Source organism: Salmo salar, chromosome 03 (assembly GCF_965601325.2).
Source record: "Salmo salar chromosome 03, fSalSal1, whole genome shotgun sequence".
In the NCBI taxonomy this organism is placed as follows: Eukaryota; Metazoa; Chordata; class Actinopteri; order Salmoniformes; family Salmonidae; genus Salmo; species Salmo salar.
Genome location: NC_138293.1, coordinates 61835637 through 61859531, shown reverse-complemented (window position 1 = coordinate 61859531; position 23895 = coordinate 61835637). Strand labels below are relative to the sequence as shown.

General features: G+C 42.5%; 1 protein-coding gene across 1 annotated transcript; it reads left to right on the top strand.

Moving 5' to 3' along the window:
• Positions 1 to 719: 719 nt before the first annotated feature.
• On the top strand, positions 720 to 23277 carry znf652 (zinc finger protein 652). Its single transcript, XM_014192818.3, is given in 7 exon segments — positions 720 to 1076; positions 8303 to 9768; positions 10284 to 10431; positions 11812 to 11927; positions 18112 to 18256; positions 19577 to 20055; positions 20057 to 23277. Coding segments are annotated over 6 exon segments (1944 nt in total). The 5' UTR covers positions 720 to 1076; positions 8303 to 8829; the 3' UTR covers positions 20174 to 23277.
• The last annotated feature ends 618 nt before the right edge of the window (positions 23278 to 23895 follow it).

The window sequence follows — 23895 nt, the reverse complement described above, 5'->3', positions numbered from 1 at the left end:
AAACATTTACTAGGCTACCATTGCACAAATGCATGCAATGTAGTTTATACACTGTGATAACTAGAGGTAGTTTTAGAAATATAAACCTGGCTATGCTTCATATCAGATGGTTTTGTTCTTGATTGGTTCTATTGCCTTTCACCTCCTAGCCCAACAGCCTGCTATAGGTTGTAGACATTTTAGCACAGATATTTGCAGAATGGAGTACTATAAACAGTGCATCATTCAGGTCTCGCTTACACAGGATGTAAGTCTGATTTCCTGTTTGTTTTACACAGTCATAGTTGTGGGCACTACAGTAAATATTACAATCTAATTTATTTGTATGACCGTAATTGGCATACTTCAAATGACAATTACACATTTCCGTACCTAGGTCAGAGGGGGAAGTTAGTAAATATACAGTTGCACATTGTTCCACATTTCATTTTAAAAGAGTGATTACAGACAGAAGAACAACGGAGCAGTCTCAATCTACTGTGTTTGGTTAGTACAGACATCCATCCGTATAGGCTTCTATGTCCAGGAAATGGGCAATGAAAAAATGCATAAGGTGAAATACTGTATCCAACAGAAATCTCCAACATCTGGGCATTGCCAATTAGATGTACATTTCATGCAGTAGTTCGCTTTTTCCAGTAACTGATTCCGTGTCTAATCCAGCTCTGGTTTCCTCATAATTTCCCGGCTAAAGATGGGGACAGACACGAGTGCGCGCATCGTGCCCAGTCTGGTTTGAATAGAAGACGAAAAAATTGTGTCGCGCCTACCCAACCCAGACAGCGGCCTGCCTGTCAGTGCCTGGGATGAGTGAGAGTCAGTAACGTTAGTGCGAGCGAGACCTTGGCTGGGCCACGTAGCGATGGATCTACAGTAGCACTGAGTCTACTGCTAACATATCAGTGTCATACATTCTAAAAATGCATTAGTAAACACATTTGCAATCGAGCATGCAATAGGATTATCAAACAGTGGTGAACTGCAACAGTAGCTGGCTCTTTTTGTGCGTCTGCAGCACTCCAGAATCCCTGCAACTCTGATTGCACGAAATGAGAAAGAGGGCGCTCTCACCGAAGGTAACATTTCTCTACAAGTTATTATATATTTTTTAATGTATTTACAAACATGACATTTGTCTACAATGCAAGACAAATGAAGGATTTTCTTAGCGATTTTATTGTCTTGGTTATTATCAAGCTAGACTGCTGACAGTAAACCGTCATTGAGTATGTAACGAGCTGTGTGCTATCTTGCTAGGTTTTCCATGGGGAAGAGCGAATTTAAAAGATTCTTGTAGCTATGATTTTTAAACAATTGTATTAACAAATATTGACATGTTTAACCTTGGTTTGTGTACACGATGTATAAGATTTGATGCTGCAATATTGTATACTGGTGTAAAATCTCGGTTTAGCCGATTTATATCTGGGAGGTTTTGGGTTAAAAAAAAGTGAAAGTCGTCTAATTAGCTAGGATTTGCTAGCTAACGTTAGCCGTGTGCCATGGTAATTCACATTTGCGCTAGCTATGTTAGCTAGTATTATTTCTGGTGAAACGGACAGTGCATGGCGAGTTTGATTAGCTAGGTAGATATATTCAAATTGTTTCTGTCTTGTTAGTATGTCGATTTCCAACCAATGTAAAATAGCTACTGTAAACTGAATCTACCTTGTTAGTAGTTGTAAGCTAATAAATTGGCTAGCCGAACGGCCTTCTGTCCGACGGTCTTGACCAACCAATGTTTCCTTTTTGTTTAACCCTTTGCACTTATTTTTAAAGTTGGTTGTTACCAACAAAACTGCATATAATCGTGTAACCGTTGTTAATATGCGTTGCTTTGGAGTTTGTAGGATTCATCTAATATAGCCATCCGTATTTTATCAATCTGTTAGTATTATGAAAATATATTGCGGGTTTGGTAACGCGTAGCTACCAAATTAACCTAGCTAGCCAGCTGGCGAAATAGCTAGCTAGGCCAGATTGATTACAAGCGAAGCAGAGTTAGCATTCGTGCTAGATAGTCTGTTATGTTTGAGAAGGGGGCAAAGGATTGCTATGCAGTGTCAGCCGTGATTTAGGCCCAGTTGCAGCCTTGCCAATTCTTGCGAAACAAAATGTCAACTTTTATTGAGCACAATATGTCGGTTGTGCAGACGCTTTTATGAAGTGTATTTTGCCATGCACACACGTTCGTTGTGTTGAATATAGCCTCATTTCTAAAACAACATTAAGACATTTTGCTTCAAGTTCCTTCATATTACATTGTCAGACCCAACTTCATAGATACATGTTTTTGTCAATAGTAGCTAAATGGCAAGCTCTCACTAATCACTGTGACATGTACTTTAAGGGATTTCAGTATTAGTGTTTGTTATTAGTGTTTTAAGTTTGACAGACTTCTCATCTGTCAAAACTGAGACTCACCGTGGACCATCTCATTAGCCTACATTGTTGCATTTCATCATCAGATCCTTTCCCCTCTTCCTTTCCTCTGTTGTCACAGAGAGGGCTGTGGTGGAAAAAGTACCTAATTCTCATAGTTGAGTAAAAGTAAAGATGCCTTAATAGAAAATGACTGAAGTGAAAGTCAACCAGGTAAATACTACTTGAATATAAGTATTTGGCTTGAAATATACTTAAGTATCAAAAGTAAATGTAATTGCTAAAATATACTTAAAGTAAAGTGTATATCATTTCACATTCCTTATATTAAGTGAACCAGGCAGAATTGTCTTGTTTATTTTAAGTTACAGATAGCCAGGGGCACGCTCCAACACTCAGACATCATTTACAAACGAAGCATGTGTTTAGTGAGTCCGCCAGATCAGAGGCAGTAGGGATGACAAGGGATGTTCTCTTGATAAGTGTGTGAATTTGATCATTTTCCTGTCCTTCTAAGCATTCAAAATGTAACAAGTACTTTTGGGTATCAGGGAAAATGTGTGGAGTAAAAAGTATATAGTTTTCTTTAGGAATGTAGTGAAGTAAAAGTTGACAAATATAAATGGTAAAGTATAGATACCGTAAAAATATTTGTAAGTACTTTACACCACTGAGGGAGGGAAAGAGCGAAAAAGAAACACAGTCCATGCATTTGGATGGAGGATTATGACAGAGCAGAGGCCTGTGGAGGTTTAAAGTGTGATTGCCTACCACTGTTGCCCTTCTATCTATATCTCTAGAAAGCTTAGGCACAAATACCTACAGGGGCATAGGGCTCCCCTACTGTGTGCAACACAGTGGACTGGTTAAGGTCTTATGAGTTTGGAGTCAGGAATGTGAACCCTCACACATTTGCCTCAAAAGGAAAGCTCATTAAAGAGAGGGTGGAATTCAATGCTGCAGAAACAATGGTGAATGAAATTAAACCTCTGGGAAGGATTCAGCTGACACACTTTGATGCATACCCTCGACATGTCACTCTACATGCAATTTACCAACATGAAGTTGCGATTCCCACCTGCACAGGATTTGAACCCATATTGCAGACACTTTAGATGAGAGGGAGCAAAGTTCATATTTGAAAGCAGCCCAAACGGTAGTGCTGAGCGATAATTTTTTCTAAACAACTAATTGACCAATGTCAGTTCAAATATTTGAATTCCATTTTGTTCTGGTTTTTTTTTCTTCTGTGAGCTCAATGCAGACATTACACAATTTCTCTAGAGATAAATCAGATCATGCCCGAACTGTGCGCTGTAGTATGGAGTTGTAGTTTCCAACAGGCCAATATTCTACAAAGTTTAACGCAGAAAACGTGGTAAATAACTACAATGACCGTAATCCTTTGCTCACCTACTGTCCGGCCTATGTTTATTTTACTCTTGCTACATAAAAGAGACAGAATGCGAGATCAAGACGGAAAGAGAGCAGTTGCTTTGAGGTATTTTCTACCTGAAAATACATGATCAAAGTGATTGATAGTTGGTATTCAGCAGTCATAACAGTATGCCATATTTACTTAGATTTTTGTCAGACTGCATAGGCAGCAGCTCTATAGAGATGAGATTACTTAGTATACAATTATAGTCATCAATTAAAACATGTAATATACACAACTGAAATATTTGATTACTGATAAGCAGTAATGGGTAGTCACTACCACACTGCAACTTTTATTAATTGTTTTATTCTGTGTTACAGCATTCAACTCACATAATACAGTTGAAGTCTAAAGTTTACATACACCTTAGCCAAATACATTTAAACTCAGTTTTTCACATTTCCTGACATTTAATCCTGGTAAAAGAAAATCCCTGTCTTAGGTCAGTTAGGATCACCACTTTTATTTTAAGAATGTGAAATGTCAGAATAATAGTAGAGAGAATGATTTCTTTCAGCTTTTATTTCTTTCATCACATTCCCAGTGGGTCAGAAGTTTACATACACTCAATTAGTATTTGGTAGCATTGCCTTTAAATTGTTTCACTTAGGTCAAACTTTTCGGGTAGCCTTCCACAAGCTTCCCACAATAAGTTGGGTGAATTTTGGCCCATTACTCTTGACAGAGCTCGTGTAACGGAGTCAGGTTTGTAGGCCTCCTTGCTCACACACGCTTTTTCAGTTCTGCCCACAAATGTTCTATAATTTTCCTTTTTCATGATGCCATCTATTTTATGAAGTGCACCAGTCCCACCTGCAGCAAAACACCCCAACAACATGATGCTGCCACCCCCGTGCTTCACGGTTGGGATGGTGTTCTTCAGCTTGCAAGACTTCCCCCTTTTACCTCCGAACATAACGATGGTCATTATGGCCAAACAGTTCTATTTTTGTTTCATCAGACCAGAGGACATTTCCCCAAAAAGTGTGATCTTTGTCCCCATGTGCAGTTGCAAACCGCAGTCTGGCTTTTTTATGGTGGTTTTGGAGCAGTGGTTTCTTCCTTGCTGAGCGGCCTTTCAGGTTATGTCGATATAGGACTCATTTTACTGTGGATATAGATACTTTTGTACCAGTTTCCTCCAGCATCTTCACAAGGTCCATTGCTGTTGTTCTGGGATTGATTTGCACTTTTCGCACCAAAGTACGTTCATCTCTAGGAGACAGAACGCGTCTTCTTTCTGAGCGGTATGACGGCTGCGTGGTCCCATGGTGTTTATACTTGCGTACTATTGTTTGTACAGATGAACGTGGTACCTTCAGGTGTTTGGAAATTGCTCCCAAGGATTAACCAGACTTCTTGTGGAGGACTACGATTTTTTTTCTGATGTCTTGGCTGATTTCTTTAGATTTTTCCCATGATGTCAAGCAAATATGCACTGAGTTTGAAGGTAGACCTTGAAACACATCCACAGGTACATCTCCAATTGACTCAAATGATGTCAATTAGCCCATCAGAAGCTTCTAAAACCATTACATTTTCTGGAATTTTCCAAGCTGTTTAAAGGCACAGTCAACTTAGTGTTTGTAAACTTCTGACCCACAGGAATTGTGATACAGTGAATGATAAGTGAAATAATCTGTCTGTAAACAATTGTTGGAAAAATGACTTGTGTCATGCACAAAGTAGATGTCCTAACCAACTTGGCAAAACTATAGTTTGTTAACAAGAAATTGTGGAGTGGATGAAAAACTAGTTTTATTGATTCCAACCTAAGTGTATGTAAACTTCCAACTTCAACTGTACATAGTGCATTTCATGTATAAAGAAATAATGGAAAACTGATTATTTTTAATATTCAAGCTGAAACAGGACCAACCTCAAAAAGCATGGATCGCTCAGCACCACCAAACTGGAAAAAGCGGAGTCATAAACGATCAACGTTACACTGAATTTAACCCCGAGATCTGACAAGGTAATCGTACAATTACCACTGATATTGTGAAATCTGCTCTTCCTGCTCACCACATCAAAGGGCTGTGCTCTCTCATTGTGAGTGAAACTCTACCGTGACTCATCAAAGTAAGGATTTTACTCAATACGAGTTGCATAACCTCAGCTGTCCTGTGTGTGGTTATGGAATGTTTGCACATGCTCTCTTGCCCCCCCCCCCCCCAATCTCACTCTGTTTGATCATGTTAATGACCGGAACAGCATTAAGTGTGTGCAAAGTTGTCACAATTTCAGGTCTAGTAAGTTCTTTGCAAATCTTCACTGAGCAGAACGAAGCCTCAGTCTTCGGTGTAAGGCACGTGTCAAACTCATTCCACGGTGGGCCGAGTGTCTGCGGGTTCTCACTCCACCCTTGTACTTTATTGAATTAAGGTCACTAATTAGTAAGGAACTCCCCACACCTGGTTATCTAGGTCTTAATTGAAAGGGGAAAACCAAAAACCTGCAGACGCTTGGCCCTCCGAATGAGTTTGAAACCCTTGGTGTAAGGGTAGGCCTACATCTGCCTGCACTACGCATCAGGAAAGCCGTGACTAATTTGACACTTACTCCACTCAGAGGGATCATCAATGCACAGGCCTCTGTCTTCTTGACCCTACTACATTCCTGTGCATAAGCAGCTGTTAAGAGAGTACAGGGCCTATTGGATTGGTTCTGTCAGATTTAACATCACATCTGCACACGGGGCAGGAGAGCATCTGAGGGAGTTTAATGTTCCAGTAGGTGAGACGAGGTGCTCTATGGAGCGCAGTCCCTCCTCTTGTGGTTGTAATGCACCTAGAGCGGTCCAATTCTCAGAAAGGATCAGACAGTCAACATGCACAGGAAGAAAGGTGGTGGGTGGATGTGCATTGTTTTGCTTTTGTCTAAATGCCTATGCATGTCTGTCCTCTTAACCTTTTTTTTTTTTTGCCAACACATAGCTGTAGGCATTTTGTTTGTGTGCTTGCATGTGTGTATTTGAGTCGATCTGTTCCAGAATTGTACTTCTCGCAACTTGAGTGTAGTGGATGGAGGAGGTGGACCCAGAGATTTTGGGGTTGTGTGTGGAGCTCGGCCTCAGACACAGTCCAGCTGCCTGGAATCTGTTGTTAGAGGGCCTCTTTGGCTTGATCAGCCTCAGAATCGTGGAGGTGGGTTGTGATGGTTAACCTATACTGGGCCGTTGAGCAGAGGATGTTTGTTTATGAGAGAGGATTTTTTTCTTCTAGTGGCTCTCGAAGTCGTTGCAAATCAAGAAACCAACCCCAGTGCTGAGCCAGCGTCCGTGCCCAAGGTCATTTGGGGTCAAACATACATGTGGAAATAACAAAAAGCTTAAAGTTGTAGCTATGTCTGACTTAAATGTTTCAGTACTAGTGTCATATCCTCGAACACTGTGCCTCGAGGGTCACTGCCATGATGGTGTTATAGGGGCAGGCAGTAAACAACCCCTCAAAAGCTAAGTAACAAGAATATTGCAAAAGCTTTGTTTACATTTACAAACAGTATATTTTTTGTTCTTTGATCACTTGCACACATGCGCTGTGCAGGCTCACTCACTCAATCACTCACTCACACAGAAGCTGATGTACAGTTTCCTGTGGTTGAACTCATTTACAGCTCCCATACTGTGGTTATTTGGTGCTCTGTAACTGCCACAATAGAGGGGAAGGGGGGGGGGGGAGAGAATGACATTTTATAGGTGTTAAGGTATGAGTGCAAATCATACTTGTATTGAAGTAGCACACCCCCTAATCAGACTTCAAGAATCTAATTGAAGCACCTGGAAGAGCAGATTGCTTACTTTTTCAGTAAGTTTGTCGAAAGCTAGGCCTACATGATTGCCAATATTCATTGCTCCGTCATTAATCGTTATTGGAAAAGACAATGTGTTCTCAATGACTTACCCGGTTAACTAAAGGAAAAGTAAATAAAGCAATATTGTATATTTCATTCCAGCTTATGAATATTGTTATATGTCAGTGTATTTTATTTATTTTATTGAACCTTTTATTTAGCTAGGCAAGTCAGTGTGATAAGTGTGACCGCTATTGAAATGTGAAAGCTGAGATTGAGGTATTGATTTGTGAAACTGGTGTTTTGAAAGCCGGTTGAGATGGAAGATGGGTTTTCTGATTAAATGTGAGCGTATCATTTTGGGATGATATGACGGCATATATCAAGTCTGGTTAACAAGATGGTGAGATGAATGAAAGATGATTGACCTGAAAGCATAAATAGATTGTGAAGAGCAGGTAGACTGTGTTTGGGGATAAGTCCTCTCTCACAGAGCTCTGATGCGTGTGGTTTGGATGTTCACACATGCCAGTGAAACGGTTGCGGTGAAGCATGGCTCACTCTCAGTTCACAACGCCTTCCCCAGGTTGTAGTTTCACATCAGACACACTCACTCTGAGGCAGCACTGCACGCTTGTCACAGAATTGAGCCTAATCTCTCGTTCTCCATTTCTCTTGCTCTCACAGGCGGCAGATTGCAGATGGCTCCTGAAACGAGGCACAGAAGTTCTGACTGCAGCTCAAAGTCCGGCGTGAAGCTCACCCTCAAGACAGAAGCTTAAAGACTGAAGCCCTAACGGACAATATAACACTGACAGCCTCGAGTGAGAGACTAACCTGAGAGGCTTCACCTGCGGAGAGACCGAAACCTCATCGAGGTTGAAGAGCAGACACCCCAGCATCCAGAGAAGCTTTGAGATTCAAGCTCAACAGAAGCCTAAGCTGTATCAGAATGCCACTCACGGTCTGTCCTCGGTCTTTGTCCTGTGGTGAGCATGGATCCCCTGTTTGAATCTGGGTGACGCTTTCTTCCCTTCACCCCTTCCTCCTTCCTGTCTCCTCAGTGGCGGGAGGGGTGGGGGATTGCTTCTGTTCCCCCTGCCCCTCCTTACAACATAGCGAGGTTACTCTCACAGTTTAAGAATACTAACACTGCTAACAAACCTCTGGCTGTGCTTCAACTAGCACTACTACAGTCTTCCCCTCCCACACACATGAAATCCTGTCAGAGCCTGAAGGGAGAGGTGTCCAGCCCAGGTGGGATGTCACAGGAGGGGCGCAGAACGCAGCAGGTGGCCCAGTCCTACTACCACTCCCCCGCCCCAGACCTGGACCTAACGGGCAAGCTGTACAGGCGGGAGGGCGGGGGCAAGCCTTACTCTGTGCTAGTGGACAACAAGATGGCAGCCAAGACCCCCATGGGTGACCAGACTCCCAGTCAGCTGTCCCCACAGCATGTTACCTCCCCCCAGCAGCAGTACTACAGAGAGGGGACAGTAGGGCAGGAGGGGGGCGTGCAGGGGGCCCAGGCAGGCAATGGGGGCACCTCCGAGGACTCGGAGGAAGAGGAGGAGTCATTCAAGCGGGAGCAGATCATCGTGGAGGTCAACCTGAACAATCAGACACTTAACGTATCAAAGGGGGACAAGTCCGCCCCCCAAAACGATACCTCAGAGAGACACTGCAGCGAGGAGGAGGAAGATGAGGAAGATGTGGAAGAAGATGAAGTTGAAGAGGAGGAAGAAATAGAGAGCCGTAGAACGAGAGCCAAGAGGGCTCGGCGTGGAGTGGCGCCCGCTACCAGCCAGCCCCGGAGGAAGACCCAGTTTACCGCTCTGAGCACCACCGGCATGACCACCAGGGGCCGACGGAAGAAGACCACCCAGCCGCCCAAGAGGACAAGCCGGACTGCCAGGGAGGGCAAGGGGACCCCCTCAGCTGGCTCTGCAACGGGGGATAAAGCGGATGGGGAGGAGCGGGAGACGCTGGCGTGTGAGAAGTGCCCCCGCGTCTTCAACACCCGCTGGTACCTGGAGAAGCACATGAATGTCACACACAGACGCATGCAAATCTGTGACAAGTGTGGCAAGAAGTTTGTCCTGGAGAGTGAGCTGGCCTTACACCAGCAGACTGACTGTGAAAAGAACATCCAGGTAAGGAGAGCTGGTGCATGTCCCAAATGGCCCGCTATTCCCTATACAGTGTACCGCTTTTGACCAGAGCCATATGGAGCCCTGGTCAAAAGTAGTGCACTATGTAGGGAATAGTGGGCCATTTGGGACGCAGACCTGGTCTCTGGTTTTTAATTAACTGTACAAGGTGTTTTTGACCTGAGCAATCAAAACGACTCCATTGATTAGGTACATTTGGCTACAGTTACGTACCAGGTACAGTGAAACGAAAATCTCACTCTGTCATCAAGGCCAGATTTCTGGGGTTTGGAGGATGTAAGAAACGTTTTGTCCAGCAGAGGGAATCGGAGCGTTAGGAACCAGCCTAGACAGATACTGTTACAGCAGTGTGGGAAATACCATCTGCAGCTCCAGGCACTGGGATTGTCTCAGCTGCTTGCTCTGGTTCTTAGATTGTGTCAGGGTAATCAATGGCACAAAACAACAATCATCACCTGTTACTGAATGTGTTATGTGTGTGGTGTTCTGCTGCTCAGTGCGTCTCCTGCAACAAGTCTTTCAAGAAGCTGTGGTCGCTGCACGAGCACATCAAGATTGTGCACGGCTACGCAGAGAAGAAGTTTGCCTGTGAGATCTGTGACAAGAAGTTCTACACAATGGCTCATGTCCGCAAGCACATGGTTGGTAGGTGGACTCCAGTTTGTCTGTTCCTGCTCTTCCTGGTAACTCCCAAGTGTCCCTAATAGGATATACATTGCCTTGCAAAAGTATTCATCCGCCTTGGATTTCTTCACATTTTGTTACAAAGTGGGATTAAAATTGATTTAAATTTTTTTGACAACAACCTACACAAAATACTCTTGTTAAAGTAGAAGAACATTTAATATATAAAAAAAGATGAATATAAGTTAAATAACAAAAATATAGTTGTTGCATAAGTATTCAGCTCCCCGAGTCGATACATGTTAGATAACACCTTTGGCAGTGATTACAGCTGTGAGTTTTCTTGGGTATGTCTTTAAGAGCTTTACACACCTTTATTGTGCAATATTAGCCCATTATTGTTTTCATAATTCTTCAAACACTGTCATTTTGCAGATCATGGCCAGGCAGTCGTTTCTGAAGTCTTGCCATAGATTTTCAAGCAGAAATAAGTCAAAACTGTCACTTGGCCACTCATGAACATTCACTTTCTTCTTGGTAAGCAACCAGTGTACATTTGCCCTTGCGTTGTAGGTTGTCTCGCTGAAAGGTGAATTCCTCTTCCAGTGTCTGGTGTAAAGCAGACTAAACCAGGTTTTCCTCTAGGATTTTGCCTGTGCTTAGCTCTATCCCATTTTGTGTTGGATTTGCCCCAAACATAAGGCTTTGCACTTAGGCCAAAATGTGTATTCATTTACAGTATTACTTCAGTGCCTTGTTGCATACAAGATGCATGTTTTGGAATATTTGTGTTCTGTACATTTGCTCTCTTCTATTCACTCTGTCATTATTGTGGAGTCACTACAATGTTGTTGATCCGTCCTCAGTTTTCTCCCATCAGGCTTTAGAAAAGCTCCCTGGTCTTTGTAGTTCAATCTGTGCTTGAAATTCAATACTTGACTGAGGGATAATACATACATATGTGGTATGTATGGGGGACAGAGGAAGGGTTAGTCGTTCAAAAATCATGTCAACCCCTATTATTTCACACAGAGTGAGTCCATGTAACCTAAGTGATTTGTTGAGGTACTTTTTACTCCTGAACTAATTTAGGCTTGCCTAAACAAAGGGGCTAGATACTTAGGCAACGATTATATTTTAGTTATCTATATGGAATTATTCTTCCACTTTGACATTGAGTAGATTGTTGACAAAAAATGTACATTTAAATCAATTTTAATCCCACTTCGTATCATTAAAATGTGAAGAAATCCAAGGGGTATGAACACTTTTGCAAAGCTCTGTACATCTGTATCAATTGGAACTAACTCACCCTCTTTTGCCTTTCTTGCTCTCTTTCATGGATCAACATTCAGATCTCTGGTTGGCGCCCACCTTTAACCTGTTACTTTCTCTCTGCAGCTCACACTAAGGACATGCCGTTCACCTGTGAGACCTGTGGCAAGTCGTTCAAGCGTAGCATGTCCCTGAAGGTTCACTCACTGCAGCACTCTGGGGAGAAGCCCTTCCGCTGTGAGGTGAGCTGTTTAGACTTGCAGTCACATTGTCCCTCCCACACTCAAACACAGACTGAAACAGAAGATTTATTTCACTTTATAGGGTATTGGAAGAGATGGACGCGCACACACCACACACACACACACACACTGTCAACATTTTTTACATACAAAACTGAGGCTTGAAAGCAAAATGAAGATGTTTATCAAAAGATCATAGTGCATAAATGAAAGGTGAAAACAAAACACAAACGTTTCGGCCTCAGGCCATCATCAGTTGGAATTGTCGGTAGGCACGTCTGGCTTCTGTTTCAAGGATAATTGCAAATGTCACATGATCAAGCAAGAAAACGCATCAGTACATAGTTCAATAGAATGCCTGATCTAGATTATACAAAAGGGAACAGAGAAATATCAACAAATATTGCTTTTACATATACAATGTGAGCATTTCTTCAGAATATGTAGTAGAGGTCAACCGATTATGATTTTAACACCGATACCGATTTATTGGCGGGCCAAAAAAAAAAAAACGATACCGATTTAATCGGCCGTTTTTTTGTTTGTTTCTGTTTAAAAAATATATATTTTATTTGTAATAATGACAATTACAACAATACTGAATGAACACTTATTTTAACTTAATATAATACATCAATAAAATCAATTTAGCCTCAAATAATAAATAATGAAACATGTTCAATTTGGTTTAAATAATGCAAAAACAAAGTGTTGGAGAAGAAAGTAAAAGTGCAATATGTGCCATGTAAGAAAGCTAACGTTTAAGTTCCTTGCTCAGAACATGAACATATGAAAGCTGGTGGTTCCTTTTAACATGAGTCTTCAATATTCCCAGGTAAGAAGTTTTAGGTTATAGTTATTATAGGACGATTTGTATTTCATGTACCTTTGACTATTGGATGTTCTTATAGGCACTTTAGTATTGCCAGTGTAACAGTATAGTTTCTGTCCCTCTTCTCGCTCCTACCTGGGCATCGACAACAGCCACCCTCGAAGCAGCCACCCCATGTAGAGCAAGGGGAACAACTACTCTAAGTCTCAGAGCGAGGGACGTTTGAAATGCTATTAGCGCGCACCCCGCTAACTAGCTAGCCATTTCACATCGGTTACACCAGCCTAATCTCGGGAGTTGATAGGCTTGAAGTCATAAACAGCGCAATGCTTGAAGCATAGCGAAGAGCTGCTGGCAAAACGCACGAAAGTGCTGTTTGAATGAATGCTTACGAGCCTGCTGTTGCCTACCACCGCTCAGTCTGACTGCTCTATCAAATCATAGACTTAATTATAATATAATAAAAACACAGAAATACGAGCCTTAGGTCATTAATATGGTCGAATCCGGAAACTATCATCTTGAAAACAAAACGTTTTTCCTTTCAGTGGAATACGGAACCGTTCCGTATTTTATCTAACGGGTGGCATCCCTAAGTGTAAATATTCCTGTTACATTGCACAACCTTCAATGTTATGTCATAATTACGTAAAATTCTGGCAAATTAGTTCGCAACGAGCCAGGCGGCACAAACTGTTGCATATACCCTGACTCTGCGTGCAATGAATGCAAGAGAAGTGACACAATTTTTCCTGGTTAATATTGCCTGCTAACCTGGATTTCTTTTAGCTAAATATGCAGGTTTAAAAATGTATACTTCTGTGTATTGATTTTAAGAAAGGCATTGATGTTTATGGTTAGGTAGAGTCGTGCAACGACTGTGCTTTTTTTCGCAAATGCGCTTTTGTTAAATCATCCTCCGTTTGGCGAAGACGTCTGTCTTTGTTAGGATGAAATAGTCTTCACAGTTTGCGACGAACCAGGCAGCCCAAACTGCTGCATATAGCCTGACTCTGTTGCAAGGGAAGTGACACATTTTCCCTAGTTAAAAGAAATGCATGTTAGCAGGCAATATTAACTAAATATGCATGTTTAAAAATATATACTTGTGTATTGATTTTAAGAAAGACATTGATGTTTATGGTTAGGTACACGTTGGAGCAACGTGTACCTAAGCGATTATATGCAACGCAGGACAGGCTAGATAACTACACATGGTTGATGATATTACTAGTTTAACTAGTGATTATGATTGATTGTTTGTTTTTTATAAGATAAGTTTAATGCTAGCTAGCAACTTACTGCATTCGCGTAACAGGCAGGCTCCTCGTGGAGTGCAATGTAAAGCAGGTGGTTAGAGCGTTGGACTAGTTAACCGTAAGGTTGCAAGATTGAATCCCCGAGCTGACAAGGTAAAAATCTGTCGTTCTGCCCCTGAACAAGGCAGTTAACCAACGTTCCTAGGCCATCATTGCCTAGTTAAATAAAGGTGTAAAAAAATAAAAAAGGCGTCCAAAAATACCGATTTCCAATTGTTATGAAAACTTGAAATCGGCCCTAATTAATCGGCCATTCCGATTAATCGGTCAACCTCTAATATGTAGCACAGGATTGTAATAGAGTAGGGCGCTAGAGAGACCACTAGATGGGGATATGGAACACCGATAAGTGGCAATATACCAGTTACAGAAACCCTTCAATAACAATTCTTCATTCATGCATGATGGTTGGAGAGTTTTTTTTTTAAATAGAACATCCACCTGCATTCGGTCTGGAGAAGACCAAGTTTAAGATTACCTAATAGAGTATACACATTTTTTCATGAATATTCGTTTTATAAGGACAGTGTTTATCAGAGTATGAATAGTGTCCATTTTTTATGTATTTGTATTAGAATCCTTAAATATTGACTTCTAGCTAGTAAGGTTTGAATGGCTAACTCAGACAAACTGGGCAGGATTCAGACAACTATGGGTTGTTTGAACAGAGGAATATGGCCTGCTGTACTGTGACTGCTCCAAAATGGTGATCACTATTGAACTATGTCAAACATTAGCAGACCATGAATACACATGGTGTAGAGAATAACTGGAATAAAAATATAGACTGGTGAAGTTGGATTTTTGGACTGTTTACTTTTTAAAGACCCAGTGCAGTCAAAGCTCTGTCTTTCCTGTGTTTTGTATAATGTTGTACAACAGCTGATGAAACTAACAGTAAAAGTGTGAAAACATTTTAAAGTGTTAGTTCCTGATTCTTTTTATTTTTTTTTCAACCAGCAACTATCTACATAGGACCATTTAATCAGCAGAGCTCTATACTGCAAATCAGGTTTGAGCAGTTAGAGAGGTAACTTTGGTCAACTCTGAGTTCAACTCTGGATAACCGGTACAACAAGGCTCACCTTTTTAGTAAGTTACATTTTTATGACAAGGAGTCTTTCATAACTACCTGCCCTGGGGCAAGTAACTATTTATGCTGAATGAAGTGTCTGAGCCGTAAATTGAGGACCAATAAATTCAGGTTTATTCCCTCTCGCATAGATTGCATCATCATCCCCTTAATTTGAGGAAGACAACTGAATATTAAATTCATGTTAAAATACCTATCCCATTACAGAATGCATTTGAAACTTCACACTCAGTAAAACTTTTGTATGACTTAATACGATTGTTTTATCGCTAGGAGTGGGTGGTGATTATGTATTGAAAAGCACAGCAAAGCCGGCATTAACGATAAGTAATAAAATAAAAACAGCACTTCTAAAAGCCTGTTTCGGACCATAGCCTGCTATATTTGCAGTACAACTTTTCTTTAAATTAGATTTTGGCACAAATTAAAATGTGGTACCGACTCGCCCATGGATTGATGTTTCAGCATGGTCTTAGTGAAGACTTTGGCGTTCTACTAGCCATGTGTGACATGTACACACAGTTATAAGCCTGCTAGAGCTGGTGGCAGGCGGACGAGCAATATCCACCATCGTAGTATGGATTAAGCCTGAGATTGAATCTGAAGCTAACTGAAGCTGACTAACCTTAGAAAACCCTGATTAGATCTAGCTTCCTTCATAGTATACCCCCTCCGGTTTTGCATGGGTGGAGTTTTGGTTCGCCTGGTCACATCACTAGTTGGTATAAGTTAATAGACCAATAACAGAGTTCCAATATTCGCTATTTAAGTGATGATGTCCGAAAAGCCGGTGTTTGGAGGAAATATTGGCACGGGTGTTGTTCGTCGAGGGCCAGCAAACCGTGCCAATATATCCTCCAAACACCGGCTTCGAGGGCATTATCACTTTTATGCAACGGGTTACCAACATATTCAAATAATTATTTACATATTTTCAAACTTAAAAAAAAAAAGAATATTAATTTCATCCTTCTGCAAGATGTAGTCCCGACACAAATCTAGGGTTGCTACCCAAGCCGGCTGGTCGTTCGTTTTATCGGTTTGGTTGCCAGAGACACGGCCCAGTCGTTCAGTATTTTTGTTCTGTATCTCTGGATGCAACCCAGCCATTCGTTTTAAATGTTCCATTGTCATACTGGCTGGCGACGTTCTTATCCCTTGCTTGTGTTAGCAGTTGATGTTATTTTTCAGTAACACGGACCCCAAAGCAAATCGGGGGGGAGAAAAATAGGTTTATTCAAAAATAACAAATCATATATGTTATGCTGAGAAGTAGATGTTCATTCTTCCATGTCCTTAGTTTTCTCCACAGAACATTTATAACCCCCAACCCTAGCCGGGGTTGACCAATTAGAATTCCTTGCAGTAGAATTGGGCCAGTGGCCAAATAACAAGTATCCTGTTTCAGGCTCAATGTATAGACGATTCAGACCAATGAGATCTTGCCACACGTAGCTATGAGTCAGGACTGAAATCCCTACACAGATTCTAACCAGACGTTGAACTGAAAAACAACTATTTCTATTGATTGTTAATTCCCTATTGACCTCTAGTCCTTTGCGTTGTGTATTATCTTAAAATACTCTTACACTTGCTAGCTAGAAAACTATGGCTAACATAGTCACGTCAAATAGTGCAGCCAGAATAACAACAGCAGCTGCATTTGTTTAAGCTGTTTTCTAGTGACATCTATTTGGACACATCCAAAACAATGAGCTATTGAGGCAAGAATTCGCCTAGCTTAGAAAATTTGCTCTCTCGTCAGGACACTGTTGTTCAGAGGAGCTAGTAAACAACACCGCTAACACAATCACTTCAAACTGAAGCTGGAAAGACTGCAAACTAGCTGCACTTCGTTTCGTTTGACCTTTTTCTTAATTGACGTTTCGTTGTATATATCCATAAAAATGGTAAATGATTTTGACTGGCAGAGAAACGCTGCCTGTATCTTGTCCTGACTCCCGACACGTTCATTACTATGGGACACCTGGAGATCGAATTTGAATATTGAAACAATGTTGCAAATGTCAGAGATAGACAGCAAGGTTTATGCAAATCTCCATTGTTGAAAAATAAATGTTAGTCTAAAAGAAATGTGGGACTGTCTAGATGCGTTTTATAGTGGAGATCAAGTTTATATATTGCATGGCTGGGCTGATGAGACAGTGGATTGCGCATTCAAATGGAACCGAGTAAATAAGCATTTTAACGTAATAGATTTAGCCTGTGGTTACTTGTGGAATAGACACCGGCTAGAATGTTGTTTTAACCATTCAGTATTAGACCCACCCGTTGTATAACGTTAGCTAACTGTCAGAGAAGGTAGTGTGCGGCAAACATGCGTGCCTGTTTCGGGTCTGAACTGCCACTACAAATAATCAAGTGGCCATGTAGGCGTTCAACAAGGGCAAACAGAGCTCCTTGTTGAAATCTCCTCAGGTGTTCATTTGCATACCCAGCATTCTGGTTTATAGGGCATTCTGTAGGAAGCAGGTACCACCTCCCTCTGTGGGCCTCTGTGTGGCCAACCACATAAAGGGAGGAGGGTTGTCTGGGAACATGTGGTTGGTTGGATGGGTGGGGCTCCATGTGATTAAATAAAGCAACTCCACTGACATGTTATTAAAGAGTACAGCTGACTCAGTACTGCGCAGTGGGCTCCTTCTTCCACTACATCTGTGTTTAGGTATATATTATGTGTGTTTATGTATGTATTATTATAGTGTTATTATACAGTAGCCCTTATGAATTTCCATTACAGGGATGATTGTGTATGTGCTATGTCCTCTAAACGGCTACGTCTCAAATGGCACCCTATTTCCATATATAGTGCACTACTACACCCTATGGGCCCTGGTCAAAAGTAGTGCACTTACTAGGGAATAGGTTGCCGTTTGGGACACCTAAATGTCTCTCTCTCTCCTCCCTGTTTCTCTATAGAACTGTGCTGAGAGGTTCCAGTATAAGTACCAGCTACGCTCCCACATGAGCATCCACATCGGACACAAGCAGTTTATGTGTCAGTGGTGTGGCAAGGACTTCAACATGAAGCAGTACTTTGACGAGCACATGAAAACACACACAGGTGAGACATACAGTGAACACACACCAGTTTACACTCACACACTCACTGAGGAATTTGCGTGACACAAACGTGCAATTACAAAGCTCACCCTCAAGGACTTCTTCTTATAAAAGCCTTTGAACTTGTTCATGTCATCAAAATGTTTGAAACCAAATATTGAGACACTGGTCTTCCAATAACGTTAGAAGCCAGACCTCTTCATTCTTCAACATTCGTAAATTCTCCCTGACCAAAGCCATCCCATTTACTGGAGAGTCTGCGTGGCCTTCAGTCTTGATCCCTAGTCAGCCAGTGAGACTCCGTAGATGCTCTATAAAAGGAAAGAAACGGGGCGTCCCCAGACGTGCAGTACCGAGACCTTGCCCAGTCTATATAATGAGAGGGTGGCAAAGCATCAGTGGTGCCTCTCCTCCATGTCTACTTATAATGACTACCATGACACATTCTATATTACATCTTACATTTTCTCCCCTGCCACTTTTCTCCTTTCCAAAGCAGAACATCGGGACCAGGCCTGTTCTTTTTCAGTCGTTTTAATGTAATTTCTCCCTCCCTAGTGTGGGTGGGTTCCCTGCACTCCCTGGTGGTTCTTTTTGTAAGGTGTAATTATTTTACCCTCTCCCGGCCGCAGCTGACCAATTTGGCCTCCTGTGGTCAGACACACCCAGTGACGCCTTATAATACACAGCCTTCTCCTTCTTCATCCTTTTTTCCTTCTTCTTCTCCCCAAGGTTTATGCTTTCCTCTGGAACTTACCTACTACACAGAAGTTGCAGAACATTTACAAAAGGCTCCAGTCTAATTTCTCACAATTAAGTGATTCACTGTCATACTGTAAATGGTTTACCGGAGCCTCTCAGAAAACATGCAGCTCAGATTAAAGCCGAGAGACGCTTTCAGTATGCTGTGAATGATTGTACGGGGGTGGTAACGGGCACACTGAATGAAAGGTTAATGAGAGCAGCTCTCGAATGGACAGCCGTTGTTCATTTTCACATCTCCTCTCATCCCAAAGTGTGAACTGGCATCGCTGCCTGCTGAGTGGGTGGTTAGACAGCAATGACCCCTCATACTCTCCTACAGTGACATTGTCTGATTGCAAAGTTAACTTCTTCATGAAGTTCAGAGGGGTTTAATCAGCACAGGACAAAAAGTGTTGCCAGGTGGTATATTCTTCTTCTCATGCATGAAGTCCTGTGATGTGTGATAGTCCCTGACTCTCCTTAATTAGTTTAACTAAATCACCCATCTCCTCTCTCTCTCTCTCTCTCTCTCTCTCTCTCTCTCTCTCTCCTTTCTCTCTGTCCCTGTCCCCTGCAGGAGAGAAGCCATTCATCTGTGAGATCTGTGGGAAGAGCTTCACCAGCCGGCCCAACATGAAGCGCCACCGCCGCACCCACACAGGAGAGAAGCCCTACCCCTGCGAGTTGTGCAGCCAGCGCTTCCGCTTCTCCAACATGCTCAAGGCCCACAAGGAGAAGTGCTTCCGGGTCACCAGCTCTGTGACCCTGCAGGCCAGCAGCCTCCCCCTGCCTCTCCACCTCTCTGCCACCTCCTCCTCTGGCCCGGGCCTCGCCCCCTCAGCTGCCACCACCTCCGCCCCTCTGGGCCTCAGCCCGGCAGGGGGGGCTCTTCCCCCACGTGCTCCCGTGGGACATGCCACCTTCTCCCACCTGCACATGACCCCCTCTCACCATCTCCCTCACCACCACACATCGCAACAGCAGCAGCACCACCCCGGCACGCCCCTGCAAGCACCCCCTCTCCCCCACCACCACCTGCCTGTGCCCCCTGTCTCACCCCCCCCCCGCCCTCTTCAAGAGCGAGCCCCTTACCCACTGTGGGCAGGAGGACAGCAGCTACCTGCGTTACATGGCACCGCAGGACAAGGGGCCTGGGGCCCCCCAGCATCACTGAACCCTATATGGGCCCTGGGCTCCAGGCCTGCCTGCCACACCTCGGTTACCCCCACCCCAACTCTCCCTGTACCTCGCCCCTGGTGTAGAGCGGCCCCTCGATGACTGATATGAACAAGACACTCAGAGCTCAGTACACACCAGTGTGTGAGGGATACAGACAGGTACACTTTCAGTCTACACTTTAGATAAGTGAGTGACCCACTTAGCTAGAGACCCAAGTCAACTGACACAGATTTTACAACCTCTTGCTCATATCTTTTCTTGTGAAAATATTCTTAGAAAATCCTGTATTCTTAGACAAACTGCCTCCCATGGTAGAAGGCTGTATGTGAGTTATCCCTTGTTTGTGTCCATTGTATCCTCTCCCCACTGATGGTTGCTAATGTCATTATTCTACTAGTGGTTCCTTATCCAGGTAGCGGATCAGAACAGATCGATTTCATCAACTTAGTCCTTCATGTCGACTGACTTAAACAACGGTTGCACAGTTCTGGGGGAGTTGTAAGTCCTGGTCCTAAGGCTGACCCGTAGGACCATGGGGTCACCAAGGTCTTGTTGAATGTTTACCATCCTGGTGCCAACTGGGTCTCCCACTGTCTCCTAAGGCATTCCACACTGGCTCTACCAGCAGTAGGCCAGGAATCACTGCCATAGCTCACAGTGGGGAGGTTAGAAAATGTCTGTTAGTGCTACTACTAGTCTGTTGCGACAGAGATTCTGGTTAATTGGTGCTTTCCATTGCAGTACTACACACTTCTATACACAGGCTAGATCTCGTAACATCTGGAGTTCCTCAGTGTAATGTAACAGTGTGGGATTGGTTGTGTTGTGATGCAGTTCTGGGATTTGTCTTCTTGACTGACATACAGCCTTCGAGCTGACAAGATCAAACGTTCCCAACAGAACAAACCTGATGATCCTGAATGTGCCGCCATGTGTACACACACACACACTTCAAAAATCAGTATGTCATCACTGGTCTCACTTCACACAAAATGCTTGTCAAGGGATTCTGCAGGGTTTTTTTGTCTTCTGTCATCAAAACAGTTAAATACTGCCAAATACGACCCAACCTGGACCTCGCGTGTCTCTTCCGTCTCTCGCGCTTTCTTTCTCGCTCCTCTCTCTCTCCCGCTGCTGCTGCTGAGATGATGATGATGATGATGATACGGGTCATCATGTAAAAGGCCATTAAAACACATTCAGAAGTTCCGACTTTTTCAGCACAACTCATAACTGAAAAATATGTATTTTTCCCAACCAGCCTATATTCCACAGCTTGGTGTGGAGCATGACACTTGTTTGTATTGTAACAAGTTGTTCTCTTAGTTTGACATATTCTGTATAAGGTTACACAAACATTGAGGCCCTATCGCACACGTTGGCAAATAATGATGAATCGAAACACGTTGAATGTTGCCTAGATGGAGGGATATTGGCTGACGGTTTAGCAATCAAATGTGTTATTTTCTAGTAATATTTTCTGGAAATATCCTACATTCGGTTTCAGACTGAAGAATTATTCTCATCTCGCTCTGAACATACTGTTGAGTGATAGTCATAGGAAAGGTTAGAGGGTATGTCTAACATGCATTTCAATTTCTGGTGTAGATACATTTACTCAAGTTGTACATTTACTCAAAGAAATCACATTTGTATATGTAACCTTTCGTGTGTGTGTGTGAATGTTCCCGCTGTTCCATTGTATGATATTCTGACAGTCCGGTTGTTACTATGGATGAACGACAGTGAGAGATTCTGTCTTGCCGGATTGTTGATTATGGGTTGCAGGCTGTTGTCCGCCGCCCCTTCACCCTGTCTGGGACTGTTATCGGATAAGACTCAGTGTTGAGGAGCAACATTAAGGTGTGGGTTTGTCTCAGTAATGGCAAAATGGAACCCCTCCGGTGCTGTTGTAACAAAAGCTGCTTTTACATAGTCTCTGGGTCTCTCCCTCTATGCACACCCTGCTGAAGCCATGCCATCTCTTGAAGGGGGTTCTGGGGGTGATTTGCACACAAGAATATGTCTGATATGTTTCTGTGGATTAACACAATAGGTATAGCATAGTAGTGGATCAGGTTACTGTGTTTGCATATTGGGAGAAACTGAAGAGGAGCAAGGCCCATTGAATTTGGTTTAACAGTGGACAGAGATGCCCACCCTCTAGAGAGCTACAACCATTCTGCCGTTACTGTGGGTCTGTTAGTTGGGCCTCTGTATCAGCTTAACCGTGAGTTACTTACTGTTTTTTCATGATGTTTCAGTATGAGTTTTTTTTTTTACGTTTGGTTTTGAAAAGCTTATTCATTTGTGTATATCCTCTGCACTTTACTGCTGCGTGAGTGAGGCGCAGTGAAGGGAGGGTCTGACGATGCATTGTGGGAGTGAGTGATGTTGGGTGCATGGAGGGAGGTGGTGGTTGGTTTGGTGAGTGGCTGTTTTGGGCAAGGAAAAGGAGGAGAATCAATCTGGAGGTGGATAGTGTGGAAGGGACCATGGCATAAGGAAATGTTTTGTTTAGTTCATACATTTTGTTTATTATAGACTGGCTCTAATATGGACTCCCAAAGAGTGATCGAGTAGTGGTGTTCCTCCTGCTTTGGCTATTTTACACTAGCCCCTCCCTGCTTCATCTGATCTGAAATACATTTGACGTGTTTGTCTGCCTCATATCCAGTTTCCTCTTTGTTGTATAACGTTTTCTCTTCCGATTTACTGTATGATTCTCCTCCTTTCATATTTGTTATATAGAATGCACTTTTGACTAAAATCCTGGCTAGTTAAGAAAAATAGCAATGTATATTCTTTAAAGATGTTTTAAAAAAAAAAAAATCAATATACTTTTTCCCCTCATGTATTTTTAACCACTTAATGTAGCATTGCATATTTTATTATTGTAAGTATCTGGTACAAAATTGTGCGGCTTTATACGGTCCTGGGTTGTTTTTTTGTTTGGGGGGGGGGGGGGGTTGTTTTGTATGTTTGTTTTTGGAGATAGAGGAGAAGTTGAAATGTTGGGCCTTTTTTTAATAATGTACATTTTAACAGACTCTATCTGCTAACTTTCAGAAGTAAAAAAACAAGTAGCCATAATTATCACACATTTGTGTGCTGTCGTGTGTTCTTTGTGGTATTAGTTTTCAAATGCACATGAAGCTATGCATTAATGGTGTCCTGTTCTCACAGCTTATGGAACAACATTTCAGTCTCAGCTAGGGCTGCACAATTATTCAAATTATTATCGAAATTGCAATATCGACTTGTACAATATGCATATCGCAAGAGGTTGCAATTTATTCTTACACGCCACGAATGTAACATTCAAGCGTGATAAGGGTCCCCTGGGAAACTGGCCGACACCGGTTCCTACCCTGTCACTACAACTTGTACTCTACCTTGCTTGTTCTTTAGTTGTCATGCCAAACTACACCAAGCATAGAATCAGGGTGGCTATTTTTATTTCTATGATTCCAACAGTTCAGCAAAGTGTTTTGATCTAAATTGCAAGTTAAATCATAATCGCAATATTTGGTAAATATCATGCGCTCCTAGTCTCAGCCCTACGTCACGTTGTCTGTTGCAACGGTGACCACAGGGGTCTTGTATACAGACAGGTCGTAACTGAGGAAATGCATCATGTTCACTAAGAATTTGACAAAAAAACTTTTTTAAACTGATTTTTAATCTAAATTAAGATTCCCCCCCCCCCCCCCCCAT